Genomic DNA, 13,069 nt, shown 5'->3' with positions numbered 1-13,069 from the left:
ACCAAGAGAAGATGCAGAAGTATTTCTGAATGAGAAGTCAAGTTTAGATGGATGGCTGGTCTACCTTGCCTACCAAAGAGCTGGGGCTTCCCTGGTGGCTCAGACAGTAAAGAGTCTGCCCACAGTGCAGAATGCAGACTCCCCACAATACAGTCTGCCTACGGGTTCTATCTCTGGGTCTGGAAGATCCTCAGAGAAGGGAATGGCTACCCACTCCAGTATTCTTGGCTGGAGAATTTCATGGACAGAGGAGCCTGGCCGAACATGACTGAGTGACTAACACTTTCACCAAAGACCTGAGTTACATGTGGAAGCTTTGTGAATAGCACCCCCACTTCTCCTGCGGCTATCTCAGTAAGATGCAGCAGTCTAACCAGTCAGGACTTGGGGGGACTTCATAAAACTCAGGTTCTATTGGACCTGGTGGAAAACTTAGAGCTCCTCTAGTCTAAATTCCCTAGTTCATCAAAGAGGGACTTTGAGTTTAGTGGTTGAGCTTTATGTCTCCCTGATAACAGCTCAGAGAAATGGAGAGTTCCCTGATTTGAAAGTCCAGTCAGAAAAGCTGGACCAATACCTGCTTTCTCCTTGCAGGGTTGTTAGAATCAATGAGATGTATGGTTTTGAAGTATGTAAAATCTGTTACCATTGTAATGTTGTTACTTCCATGGCCACTTAGTGTTACCAGTTGGTCCCATTTTGTGGGAACCAATAGTATACATGTATATATAAATGGAGAAAGAGGCAGAGGCAGAGAGTGGGGAGGGAGAGGACTCATGCATTTGTAGAGTCAGCAAGATTGAAATTTGTGGGGCAGATGTATGGACAGGCCAGTCAAGATGGCTGTTCTCTTGCTCTCTGCACATCCCTTGCCCATCCCTTGCGTACTTCACCTGTATCCCAGTCATCTGACTGACCTTCCTAGGTGCTTGCCCCAGGCCCCAGGTGTTGATTGTTCTTTTGAAAGGGGCAGTGAGGGACACGCTCCTTTCCCTGGTAACAAATGAGACCACCTGACGTCAGTTCCCCTATAACTAATAAGCTCCCCTTTGCCCAGGAAGCAAAGACTGCCTCTGCGTCCTCCCCTCTGTCTGCCGCATGCAATGGGGTATTGCTCCAGGACCTGGCTTCAGACGTGTGAGCTCCCCCATCCATTAAACCACTGATGATGTCTCTGTTGCTGACTCCAGGCTCTTTCCTGGTCTTGAAGCTGGTCAAACACGGGCCTCATAGGCCTGTGGGGTGCAGCCCAACTGAAGGCTGGAAATTCAGGTAAGGGTTGACATTGTAGTCTTGAGACTGAAACCTCAAGGGCAGGCCAGTGGGCCTGATACAGTCTTGAAGCAAAATTCGTTCTTCTCCAGGAAGAGAGGGAAAACTTCAGTTTTTTCTCTTAAGGCTTATCAGCTATAGGCCCACCCACCTTACAGAGAGTGATCGGCTTTACTTGAAAACAATTGAAATTACTTGAAAACAATTTTATACATTGTTAATCACATCTATAAAATACCTTCACAGCAGCATCTAGACGAGAGTTGAACAAACAACTGGCACCACAGACTAGTCAAGTTGATACAAAATTAGCCGGCACCCTGGTGCTTTCGGCCTGGATGGACCAGTACAGACTAGGAGTCATGGTGTCACTCTCACCTCTTCAGTAAGGGCTCCGCACACTGTTTGGTAGGTGGACAGCAAAGGAAAGTTTCCGTGCCAGAGGGTGTGGTGGCTTGGTAAAGAGTGCTTGTTCAGTTCTTCGGAAACCTTATTGGGAGGTTGGCATAAGAGTTAATTACTGCAGTGTTGACCTTCACAGATCTGAGAGAGAAGTAATTGTAGTTAATAAAAAAAAAAAAAACAGGAAATGTCTCAAAGAATGCCTTTGAGTCCAGAGTGTATCCTGCATTTAAATCAATTGTTGTATTTCAGGTTGAAAGTTTTTAATTCTTTACCATAGGAAGAAACATATCTTCATAACATTAGAGGTGGAAACGGGGGAGGTAGGAGTGTGAAGAAGGGGAAAGAGTTTCTGGTAATTTAATCTACTGATGAGTGCCTGTGGCTGAGACCTTTGAAAAAAAGACATGGAATTGAATAATTGAATAAGTGTGTAACTGTGGTTGTTGATAAGACAGGAATTTATGTACTTTCTTTTTTGGCTGACATGTTTATGTGTGAAAATAGGCTTTCAATAAAATGTAATGTGGACACATCTTGATTAAAAAATCAAAGCCGCCTTCTTGGAAGGGGTTGGGCTGGGTTTTTCCAGAAAGCTAGGAGCTAATGCCAACTTCTTAATCTTTCCTTATTAGCCAGAGAGGTAGGAGGGTAGTTGCAGACTAGTCCTGAGTTAGAGGATTTCTTCCTAGCTCCCTGACCCTGGGCAAGTTACCCAACATTCTGGGCTTGCTTTGCTCATCTGCAGATTGGGGATATTAACAATGCCTACTTTTTCGGCTTGATACAAGAGTTAAAGTTAAATGAAGTGAGGTATGTGAAGGATTTAATACAGACCTGGCTGGGAGGGAGAGTCTCACTATTAGTATCAATATTATGCGTAGGTACCAGGTGTGGCAGGAAATTCCACAGGGATAGCCCCACCAGTGGCATCTGCTAGGACTCGGCCCTTCTGCTCTGTTCTCAAGACAGCTGAATCATGTGTTCAGGAGTATGTCTTGGCAGATTCGTTGAGCAAATCTTAGTTTTTCCTGTTGGATAATGAATTCCTGAAGTTATGGAGTCAGTTTCTAATATCCTCCTTCCTAAGTGACTTGAATCAGCCAAATGATGCTTTTCCTGTCATTCAGGGCTTCACGGTGTGACCATAACCTTCCCACACAGCCTGGTCGCCTTGATTCCCTTACACATCCTCTGGTTCCAGCCCACTGGGCTGTGTAGTGTCCCCAGACATTACTTGTTCTCCATCCATGGCTGACCCACCATGCTGTTGCCCTCATCTGGAGTGACATTTTCTTCCCAGCTCCCCATTTCCAGTTCCTTCCAACCCCTACTCAGCCTCTGCTCCCCAGCGTGAGGCTCCACTTCCTCCACTTACCTCCACTTCCTCTGAATCTGCATCTTCATCTATACCCCTCTTTCTGAAAGAAGCTTTCTTTCTGTATCAGACACCTGTAGCCATATCTACCTCCCCAAGGTTGGGACCCCAAGGTCTTGGGGATCTGTGTATCTCTCACAGCAACCTGCTCAGTGCTTGGCAACTGATATTTCAGAAATATTTGTTGGATGGAGGAATCAGGAGGTTGATTAATGTCATGGGAGAACTCACTTAGTAGACCATTTCCGTGGGCTGAGCTATGAGGTCCCTGACCTGGCTGGTCATCATTCCCATTATTACCCCTCTTATGGGAGGAAACTCCAAGATAAAAATAAAACACGATGGAACTTTTTATACTGGGTGAAAACACGCAGGAAGATTTGTTTGGTTCTTCTATTCGGTAACCCATAAACTACATTGACGGAATGTTTGAGACCAGGAACTATCTTATACTCTTTTTCTTCAGTTATTAGCAACATCCTTGTTAGGCCTTATGCTGAGCTGTGGCCCACTCTTTGGGACCCCATGGACTGTAGCCCCCCAGGCTCCGCTGTCCATGGAATTTTCTAAGCAAGAATAGAAAATGGAAATAGAAATGAAATGGGTTGCCATTTCCTCCTTCAGGGTATCTTCCTGGCCCAGGGGTGGAACCCTCCTCTCCTGTGTCTCCTGCATTGTCTGGCAGACTCTTTACCATTGGGCCACCTGGGAAGCCCTCCATTATCATATAGTAGGTGCTTAATGAATGTTTGAGAATGAATGAACAGGTGACCTTTATCACACTCTTCAGCTGCTGACTCTGGAACAATCCCCACTGGGGGTGGAGAGTCATTAGTACCAGGCTTGGCATCAAGACAGCCTTGCAACATGCCTTCCTACACTGATCCCCAGGTTGGTAACCAGGCTTGGGACTCAATTCAAGTGAGTAAATGCTGGCTCTATTTAAAGCTTCCCTGGAGCCCCTGTCTTAGCTCCTTGTCTGGGATCTTAGAGACTTAGAGGAGACTGGAATTTTGCTTCAAGACCATCCTTGAGTGTTGCCAGTCTTAAGGCTTCTGCTCAGTTTCTATAAGTTATTTGCTGCCTTCTTGCTTTTCCTGTTGGCTGGGACCTCATGTTGCCCATCTCTCTCTTGAAGGCCTGCCATGACTTCAAGGTCCAAATTCACTCCTTCCTGACTCAGGTCTCCACTCCATTCTCCCACCTCCCCTAGCCTAAGCCCAGGATATGGCAGCCAGCCAGCATGGTGGTGAGCTGCAGTGAGATTAATGGTAACCCTTTCATGCTTGTCAAAGGCAGAAATTCCTAACCTTTGTCCGGGTCCCTAACTCATCTGAGAATCTGATCAGAACAATAAACTCTGTCTCCAGAAGAACTCTCAGATGTCATATTTTATGTCTTGGAGCAGACAGTCTTGGACACTTTTAGGACACCCTGAAACCTGACCTTGGACTTTTCCTATGGCCACTGCCCAGGATCCCAAGCCCACTATCCACATCGTGCCTGTGCATCTTCTTTAGTCAATATTTCTGACAGCTTCCAGTGCGGCATCGGTGGTGGCAAACACACACTCTGGGTTTGAAGCTAGGAGATGTAGGTGCAGATTCTGTTTCCTTGTTAGCTGTGGCTTGAACAACTTAACCAGCTTTTCTTGATTCCTGTTGAGAATGTTTACCTTGCAGGGTTAGGGTAAGCATTTAGAGACACCAAAGTAGAATGCACAGCCTGGCACCTGTAGATCATTCTCTAGAGGGAGCAGCTGCAGTTGTGGAGAGAAGCCATTTCTTCCGTTTCCAATTTCAACAGCCTTTGCAGGGCTCCTTTTTGTCTCTCACACTTTCTGGTACTGTAACCAGAGAGAAAGCTTGAGAGGCTTCTGTGAGATGAGGGGAAGAGTGAGTGGACTCAATAAGGAAGTGTGGGAGGGGAAATGAGGACCGCTTCTAGGTGACATCAGAATCCAGTGAGGGGCTCTGCACAGAAAGCCTATAGTCATAGTCAGGATAGATCCAGGCATGAGCCGATGAGTAGAGTCCTGCTGAACTTTGAAAAGGGAAGCCAGCAGGGCGATGGGAGCCTACTCAAGTGGAAAAGTTAATGCTTAGCCGTGAGGGTGCTGCCTCAGCTTTGCTATGCTGAGGTCGTGGAAGAATGTGGTGGCTATTCCCATAGCTGGCCGTGTGCTGGGAGCCTTAGCAATGTGACATTCAGCCGAACAAAAGCCACTACCTCCTGCATTCCACTACAGTAGAGGGGAAGCTGTGGAGTGGTTCAAAGCATGGCCACTGACGTGGGACTGCCTGGGTCCATAACCTAGCCTTGACCCACTTAATAGCAATGTAACTTGGAATTCCTTACTTGACTTCTCAGTTTCCTTAGCTGTGAAAGGGGGATGGAAATGATTGTACGTAGGATTTTTCAGGAAATTGGGTCATGTGAGATGATAGAAAAAATATACATCGCCCTGACCTGCTGCTCATTGTTCCTGGCACAGAGCTCCTAAAACCCTTGTAATTTTCTAAGGGATAAGAACAGTAGGAACATTTCTGGTTCTAATCTTTGACCCCATCTCTAACATAGGGCTCCTAAAACCCTTGTAAATTCCTAAGGGATAAGAGAGGGCAGTAGGAGCATCTTTTGTTCTAATGAAGCCACTCTGGGTGGACTCCTGGATGGGGGCTGGTCACCCGAAAGACCAAGCCATGATTAGAAGTTTGGAATGTTCAGCCCCACCCCCAGCTTCTCTCAAGTGGGGAGAAGGGCTAGAAGTGGAGTTAATAATTGATCAAGCCTATGTGAAGAAGCCTCCATTAAGCATCCCAGAAGTATGGGGTTCAGAGACCTTGCAGGTAGGTGAGCACATCCATGTACCAATAGGGCAGTGCACCCCAACTCCATGGTAACAGAAGCCCCTGTGCTTGGGACCTTCTCAGATCTCACACAGCATATCTCTTCAGCTGGCTGTTCCTCTATATTATTGATCAAATCCTATAGTAAGCTGGTAAGTAACTGTTCTCCTGAGTTCTGTGAGCTGCTCAAGCAAATTAATTGAACCCAACGATGGGGTCATAGGAACCTCAGATTTGTCTCCAATTGGTTAGAAGCACAGATGACAATCTGGACTGAAGTGGGGGTGGGGCAGTCTTGTGGGACTGAGCCCTTAACCCGTGGGATCTGATGCTAAAGTGTCAGGACTGAGTCAAATTGTGGAACACCCAGCTGCTGTCGCAGAAAACTGCTTGGTAGGGGAACAATCCCCGCCCAATGCAGCAACATTCTGCTGTCAGAATGTTGTGAGTGTTCTGTGTGATAGTAAAGGAGACACACAGGAAGAAAAACTGGTTTTTTCCTCCCTGAAAACAGATGAGCTAAGGCTTAGAAAACCTTTTGTACTCAAACATTAGTTTTTATTTTGTTATGTATTTGGGGACTTAGGGATTCAATAGAAGCCCCTGCTCTTTGGACTTTGCTCCAAGGAAACTTTAAGCACGAGCTGGATTAACATTTGCTCATCTGGGTAGGTATACTGTCCAGTCTCAGACACACAGAAAGAACACCTTTTGTCTTCAGGAAAAAAATGATCCAGGAGTAAGGAAAATCCCCAATTCTCTGCTGGTCCTAGAAAGCATTCATCTACTAATTATTACCTTGTATTAGGTCTGTGAGAAGGGGTCTAAAAATCTGTCGCGAAGTCATGTCCAACTCTTAGCAACCCCCTGGACTGCGGCATGAGGATCCTCTGTCCTCTACTATCTACCGGAGATTGCTCAGATTCATGTCAGTGAGCAAGTCTAGCTTAATCTTTAAGCTGTGTTGGGGTCTTATCACTTGCAAAGGCAGCATGGGCTTCAGAGCTGAAATTCCAGGTTTATATTAGGCACCACTCCTGCATATGAGGTCAGACACGTTTCTCAACTCCTTGGAGTCTCAGTATCCTCATTTATCAAATGGGATACCTGTGGGTCAAAGGTTACCTTTGTTGACTTTCCACAACAATCTGGGGAGACACACAAGCTCTGGGTGACTTTGGTTTGCAGGATTTGGTGAGAGAGAAGCAGAGGCTTATGGCATGTCTGTGATTTTGAGTCTCCCAACTCTTGGCTCTTTAGGGATGGGAAAACATTTTTTTAGGCCAAAAATGCTGTTCACTTTGGCAAACTGATTCAGGTAGTCCCCACCCTAGTCAGATGAAGGTAAAATGTAGGCATTGTACCTTCCCTCAGGGAAGGTTCTTTGAATGAATGAGTGAATGTTACTGGTTCTGTTGTTGTTTCAAACTCATGTCCTTAGAGGTGATGATGCCATCCAACCATCTCATCCTCTGTCGCCCCCTTCTCCAGCCCTCAGTCTTTCCCAGCATCAGGGTCTTTTCCAATTAGTTGGCTCTTTGCATCAGGTGGCCAAAGTGTTGGATCTTCAGATACTTCTAATTGATTGCTATCTCTTATTTTTTATTTGCAGATGAGAAAAAGAAAACAAAGAAAGTCGATAATGAACTCAACCCTGTCTGGAATGAGGTACCTTCATTATTTTACAATTTTGTTTCACTGGATAAGCTACCTCTGATTGCTCATCTTTGGTCAGAGGTTAACCCTTCCATTTGGAAGGAGAATCTCTGCCCTTTCGCCCTCACCCCCTCCATCTCCCTTTGTGGCCCAAAGACAGCAGAGCAGTTCAAGGAGACATAACAGTGACGTCTGCACAGTGGTGGTGTGGCGAGTGGAGCCTGGATAGGGTGAGGAGGCCGGGGTTCTAGCTTGGTGCAGCCATGAACTTGCTGTGTGACCTTTTCCAGTTATGCTGCAAATTAGAGCAGGGGGTGGGATTAGATCCTCTCCAGAGCCCCAGAAGGGAAGCCCAGTAATTAAAACCATATCTGCATGTGAATAATTGAGTGTAATCCATGATACTTTGAGTGTCTGGAAGTCATTTTTTTTATGTTGATAAAAGTAATACATACTTAATGTAGAAATTTTGAAAACTTCAGCTTTAAAAAATTACTTTTGACCCTACTATCCAGAAGTGACTGTTGATAACATCTCGGAGGTATCAATAAATGTTTATTGAGTGAATATATTTATTATGTTTTAAAATCAGCAAATAAGTATATAGTGAGTACAGTTTCCTATCTTTTTCTTACTATTATATCCTGAGCATATACCTTTCTCATTCCATTTGAAAATCTTTTAATTACTTGTGTAATATTGTATTGAAGTAATGTAATTTATATAGCTCCTCTGCCTGTTGACTATTTTATAAATGGTTCAGTGTTTAATATATTTATAGATATGTGAAGTTTTAAATTCTTTCTATTGAGTAGGATTTTCCTATGCTGACTAATTTTTGAAAAGTCTATCATCCACCCCATTGTTTTTCCAAAAGCTAGGTCAAACCTTTCTGGAAAAGTACAGTGATAAATATCTTTGTTATTTTGCTAAGTTACCAGGCTATGAAGACTTCCCCTTCACCAACTGCAAACCTCTTCCCCTGTTCCCCTCCTAACTAGTTTCAGTATCCCTATAAGATAAAGATTACTCATTCTCATTGGATGAGGCCAAGACTGAAAGTTTCCTGGTGCCTTCCTGAAAAGCCCTGCTGGTCTCATATAGGTTGAGAGGAAATTCCACTGCTGCAGTTTCACTGGAACCCAGAATACAGCCAGCTGGACTACCAGCTCCCTGAGAGCAGAGGCCTGTCGGGTTGATCCCTGTGGGCACTATGGGATCCTAGCACCTCACACACAGCTCCAAGACTAAAACAAAAAGTACATACATGTATGCATTTAGTTGTGTCCGACTCTTTGCAATCCCATGGGCTGTAGCCCACCAGGTCCTCTATCCTTGAAATTCTCCAGGCAAGAATACTGGATTGGGTTGCCATTCCCTTCTCCAGGGAATCTTCCTGATCCAGGGATCAAAGTTGGGTCTCCTGCATTGCAGGCAGGTTCTTTACCATCTGAGCCACCAGGGAACTCCAATAATTTAATTTTTTTTTTTTTAGTGGTAGCATACCACTTAAGTTTGTGCTCAATCCATGTGGCCAATGGCAGAGAGGAGTGTGGTCACATGAGTGGGGTTGTTTTCCACAGGGCATCATCCATCTCACACTATTTTGTTTCTGACACATTTTTCCTTATAATGCATATATGTTTATCAAGGAAATTTCCCAATTGAAATTTTATAACTGAAACCAAACTTAAATGAAATGCCAATCCCAAACCCATTGGGGTTGGTGGGCATCTTCTAATATGACCTGTGAGATGCCTCCTCCATCCATATCAAACATAATCAGGAACTGCTTTATTGAATTCATTTGTTACATAATTAAAGGCATCAGTGGTGCTAAGTGGATTTCTTTTTTTGTTTGTTTGTTTGTTTTAATATTTACCCTTAGAAAGCAATTTACTGCTTTAAGATGAGAGACTTGCCTGACTACCGCACTGACTGTGGTGGGGCTTAAAAATAAGGGGCTGATGCAATTCAGAAAATGTTTTCTTAGATTTATTCATCTCTTTGTTCACTAGTAATATGATTAATTTAAAATTAACCCTTAAAGCATTTTTCATATACAGATTTCATTCTATTCATGCGACAGTTGTGGTAGGCGTTAAGTCTAGATCTCCGCCCATGAGATGGATTTGGTCTTGTTCAAAGCTAAGGAGCCTAGAAAACAGGGAGCTAGGAGTAGCTACCAGGCCCTCTGAGGCTAAGTCTGGTGTGCTTTCCCACAAGTCTCAGCAGCTTCCAGGTTCAGAATTTGATCACTTCTGTCTCACTGTAGAATTGAGGACTTGAAAAGATTGTCATTGGTGAAGATGAACCAGTGTTTATTAATAGTATTGGTGCATCTTATTATATTCCCAGATCCTTTTAACAGACTTTTTATCTCCATAACCTTTCTGTGGACAGATTTTGGAGTTTGACTTGCGGGGTATACCGCTGGATTTTTCATCATCCCTTGAGATTGTTGTGAAAGATTTTGAGACAATTGGACAAAATAAGTAAGTTGATTTTGATTGTTTTTGTCATTTTACATATTGTTGTACTATTGTTTGTTTTGTTGAAGGAAAACATCTTTAATAACATAATGTTTTCAATATCATTGTGCTTTAATTCTGTCCGCTGACCCCCTTCCCACTTATGAGCCAACATCAGACATAGCTAATCAATCACTGTGATTGCTGTATTCCTAAGAGGTTGGAAACATGAAGCCACCACTGCTGTTGCTAAGTTGCTTCAGTCGTGTCCGACTCTGTGCGACCTCATAGACGGCAGCCCACCAGGCTCCCCCGTCCCTTGGTTTCTCCAGGCAAGAACACTGGAGTGGGTTGCCATTTCCTTCTCCAATGCATGAGAGTGAAAAGTGAAAGTGAAGTCGCTCAGTCATGTCCAACTCTTCGTGACCCCATGGACTGCAGCCCACCAGGCTCCTCTGTCCATGGGATTTTCCAGGCAAGAGTACTGGAGTGGGATACCATCGCCTTCTCTGGAAGCCACCACTAGTCTATCCAATTTGTATCCAACAGGTACTTACAGAGAAACCTGTTCACACTCCTGTAATTTCTTTGTTAATTACATGTAGGCACTGATGGTTTATCCAAACTGTAGCTTTATTGGACACAAAATCATTTCTTCTGATTACGTGTGCCCCACGTGCATCTCATTCAGGTTCTCTTTCCAGCACTGCTTCCATTTTAATGTCTCACAAATTGAAACCAGATTCCTTGCCTTACTGCCTCTACCAGTTTCAGACGGGGAAGAGTCGTGGTAGTCCCCAGGAGTGGTACAGAAGGTTGTCTCCTGGGTAAAGGTGAGGTTCCCATGGGACTGAATGACCCCAGTAAATTCACCCAAGTCCTTGATCTAGACTTTGGCCTTAGACTCAGAATGCAATCTTAGGTTATCAGTTCAAATTAACTAAGCTCAGTAAGAATTGTTCAAATCTAAAATCATAATACTTGTTATTTTCCAGTGGAAATTAATTGCCTGGTTGAGGAGGGCATTCCTGCTCTCTGATTAATAAATTTAAATTAAAAAAATTTTTTTTATATTAGGGTATAGTTGATTTACAGTGTTAAGGTATTATAGTTAATTTACGATGTTAGTTTCAAGTGCACAACAAAATAATTAAGTTATACATATACATATATCTATTTTTCAGACTTTTCCCATATAGGTTATTACAGAGTATTGACTAGAGTTCCCTGTGCTATACGCTAGGTCTTTGCTGATCATCTATTTTAAATATAGCAGTGTATATATGTTAATCTCAAACTCCTAATTTATCCCTCCCCTTCTCCCACCTTTACTCTTTGGTAGCCGTAAGTTTTCTAAGTCTGTGAGTTTATTTCTGTTTTGTGAAGAAGTTCATTTGTATCATTTTTAAGATTCCACATCTAAGTGATACCATACAATAATCTCTCTGATTTACTTAACTTGGTATGATAATCTGTAGGTCCATCCATCTTGCTGCAAATAGCATTATTTCCTTCTTTTTAATGGCTAATATTCCACTGTATATATGTACCACATCTGCTGTGTTCATTTGTCCCTGTCAGTAGACGTCTGGGTTGAGTCCATGTCTTAGCTATTGTACAATGAACACTGTGGTGCATGTATCTTTTCAAAGTGTGCTTTTCTCCAGATGTATGCCCTGGAGTAGGACTGCTGGATCATACGATAGCTCTATTTTTGGTTTTTTTAAGGAACCTCCAAACTGTGCTCTGCAGAGGCTATACCAGTTTACATTCCCACCAACAATGGAGGAGGCTTCCTTTTTCTCCACACTCCCTCCAGCGTTTGTTATTTGTAAACTTTCTGATGATGGCCATTCTGACTGGTGTGAAGCGATATCTCATTGTAGTTTTGATTTGCATTTATCTAATAATTAGTGACACTGAGCATCTTTTCACATGCCTTCTGGCCCTCTGTCTTCTTTGGAGAAATGTCTATTTTCCTTCATGTCGTACCACATAGGAAACCAAGTTACTCTGTATTTTTGGTTATAAGACATCATTGACTGTAAGATGTACTGTTAATAACGGGATTGGGGGAGAGGGTAAGACGCCTGATACTAAATGCCCACATCAGTTGAAGAAGCATCCCGGTGTTTAGTAATGTGAATTTCTTTTCAGATGTATGTCTTAGCCTCATGTACATTTGGTAGGATCAGAAGGCTGCAATGAGAGCAATAAATTAGAGTAAATTAGTTGAGATAGGGTGACTATATACTCTGACTTACTTTGGATCGTCCTGGTTTATTATCCCAGCACAATGATTTATGATGTCCCTTTTGCTGTCAACAGTGACGTGGGTTGGACAGTGAGATACATGGTCATCCTAGTCATTGGGGTCTTCTGCTTCCTGGCGTCAGACTGATAGCCTGGACAGTGCTTTGATAGATAGTACCTATGTCACTTTTCACAAGATCCTTCCTTTCTCCCATGTAGCATTGCTAACCAATGCCTCTTGTGACCGATGCTTTTTTTTTCCCCCTTAAGGTACATAAATACATTTTGACAGGTTTTGGCCCTACTCTCTTAGATCAAAAAAACATTTTAGCTTTTGAATGTTATGCTGTACATCTCAGCTTTGAAGCAAGTATGTGATTTTCTAGCTTCACTCCAACTCCCAGAGGACAGTTTTATTTCACTGATTTCAAAATTCTAGGAAAGCAAATAGTTGAGCCTCACTATAACCTTCTATCTATTAGTACGAACAGTCCTTTCTCTTCTTTCTTCTCCTCTTTCTGCAAGTGGTACCACTGTTTGTATTCTAGACCAGCCCTCTCCAATAGAAATATGCGCAGGCTGCATGTGTAATTAAAATTTTTCTGGATTTCCCTGGTGTTTCAGTGGTTAAGAATCCACCTTCCACTGCTGGGAACCTGGGTTTGTTCCCTGGTCGGGGAACTAAGATCCCACATGCTGCAGGGCAACTAAACCTGTGTGCTGCAACCAAGACCCTACACAGCTAAAGAAATAAACATTAAAAAAATTTTTTTTCTAACAATCATGTT

The 13,069-nt window shown here is 43.3% G+C and overlaps 1 protein-coding gene across 6 annotated transcripts in view; it reads left to right on the top strand.

Annotated features, from left to right (window-relative positions):
• The window catches only part of MYOF (myoferlin), a 180,291-nt gene that overhangs the window by 20,918 nt on the left and 146,304 nt on the right, over positions 1 to 13,069 (top strand). For all 6 annotated transcript variants that reach the window (NM_001193212.3, XM_024985591.2, XM_024985588.2 and 3 more), the window contains 2 exon segments: positions 7,514 to 7,569; positions 9,961 to 10,052. In NM_001193212.3, coding sequence (NP_001180141.2) covers positions 7,514 to 7,569; positions 9,961 to 10,052 — 148 coding nt within the window.

Source organism: Bos taurus, chromosome 26, assembly GCF_002263795.3.
Source record: "Bos taurus isolate L1 Dominette 01449 registration number 42190680 breed Hereford chromosome 26, ARS-UCD2.0, whole genome shotgun sequence".
NCBI classification, from domain to species: domain Eukaryota; kingdom Metazoa; phylum Chordata; class Mammalia; order Artiodactyla; family Bovidae; genus Bos; species Bos taurus.
Note: the sequence above shows the minus strand (reverse complement) of the source record. Positions and strands in the feature narration are given on the sequence as shown.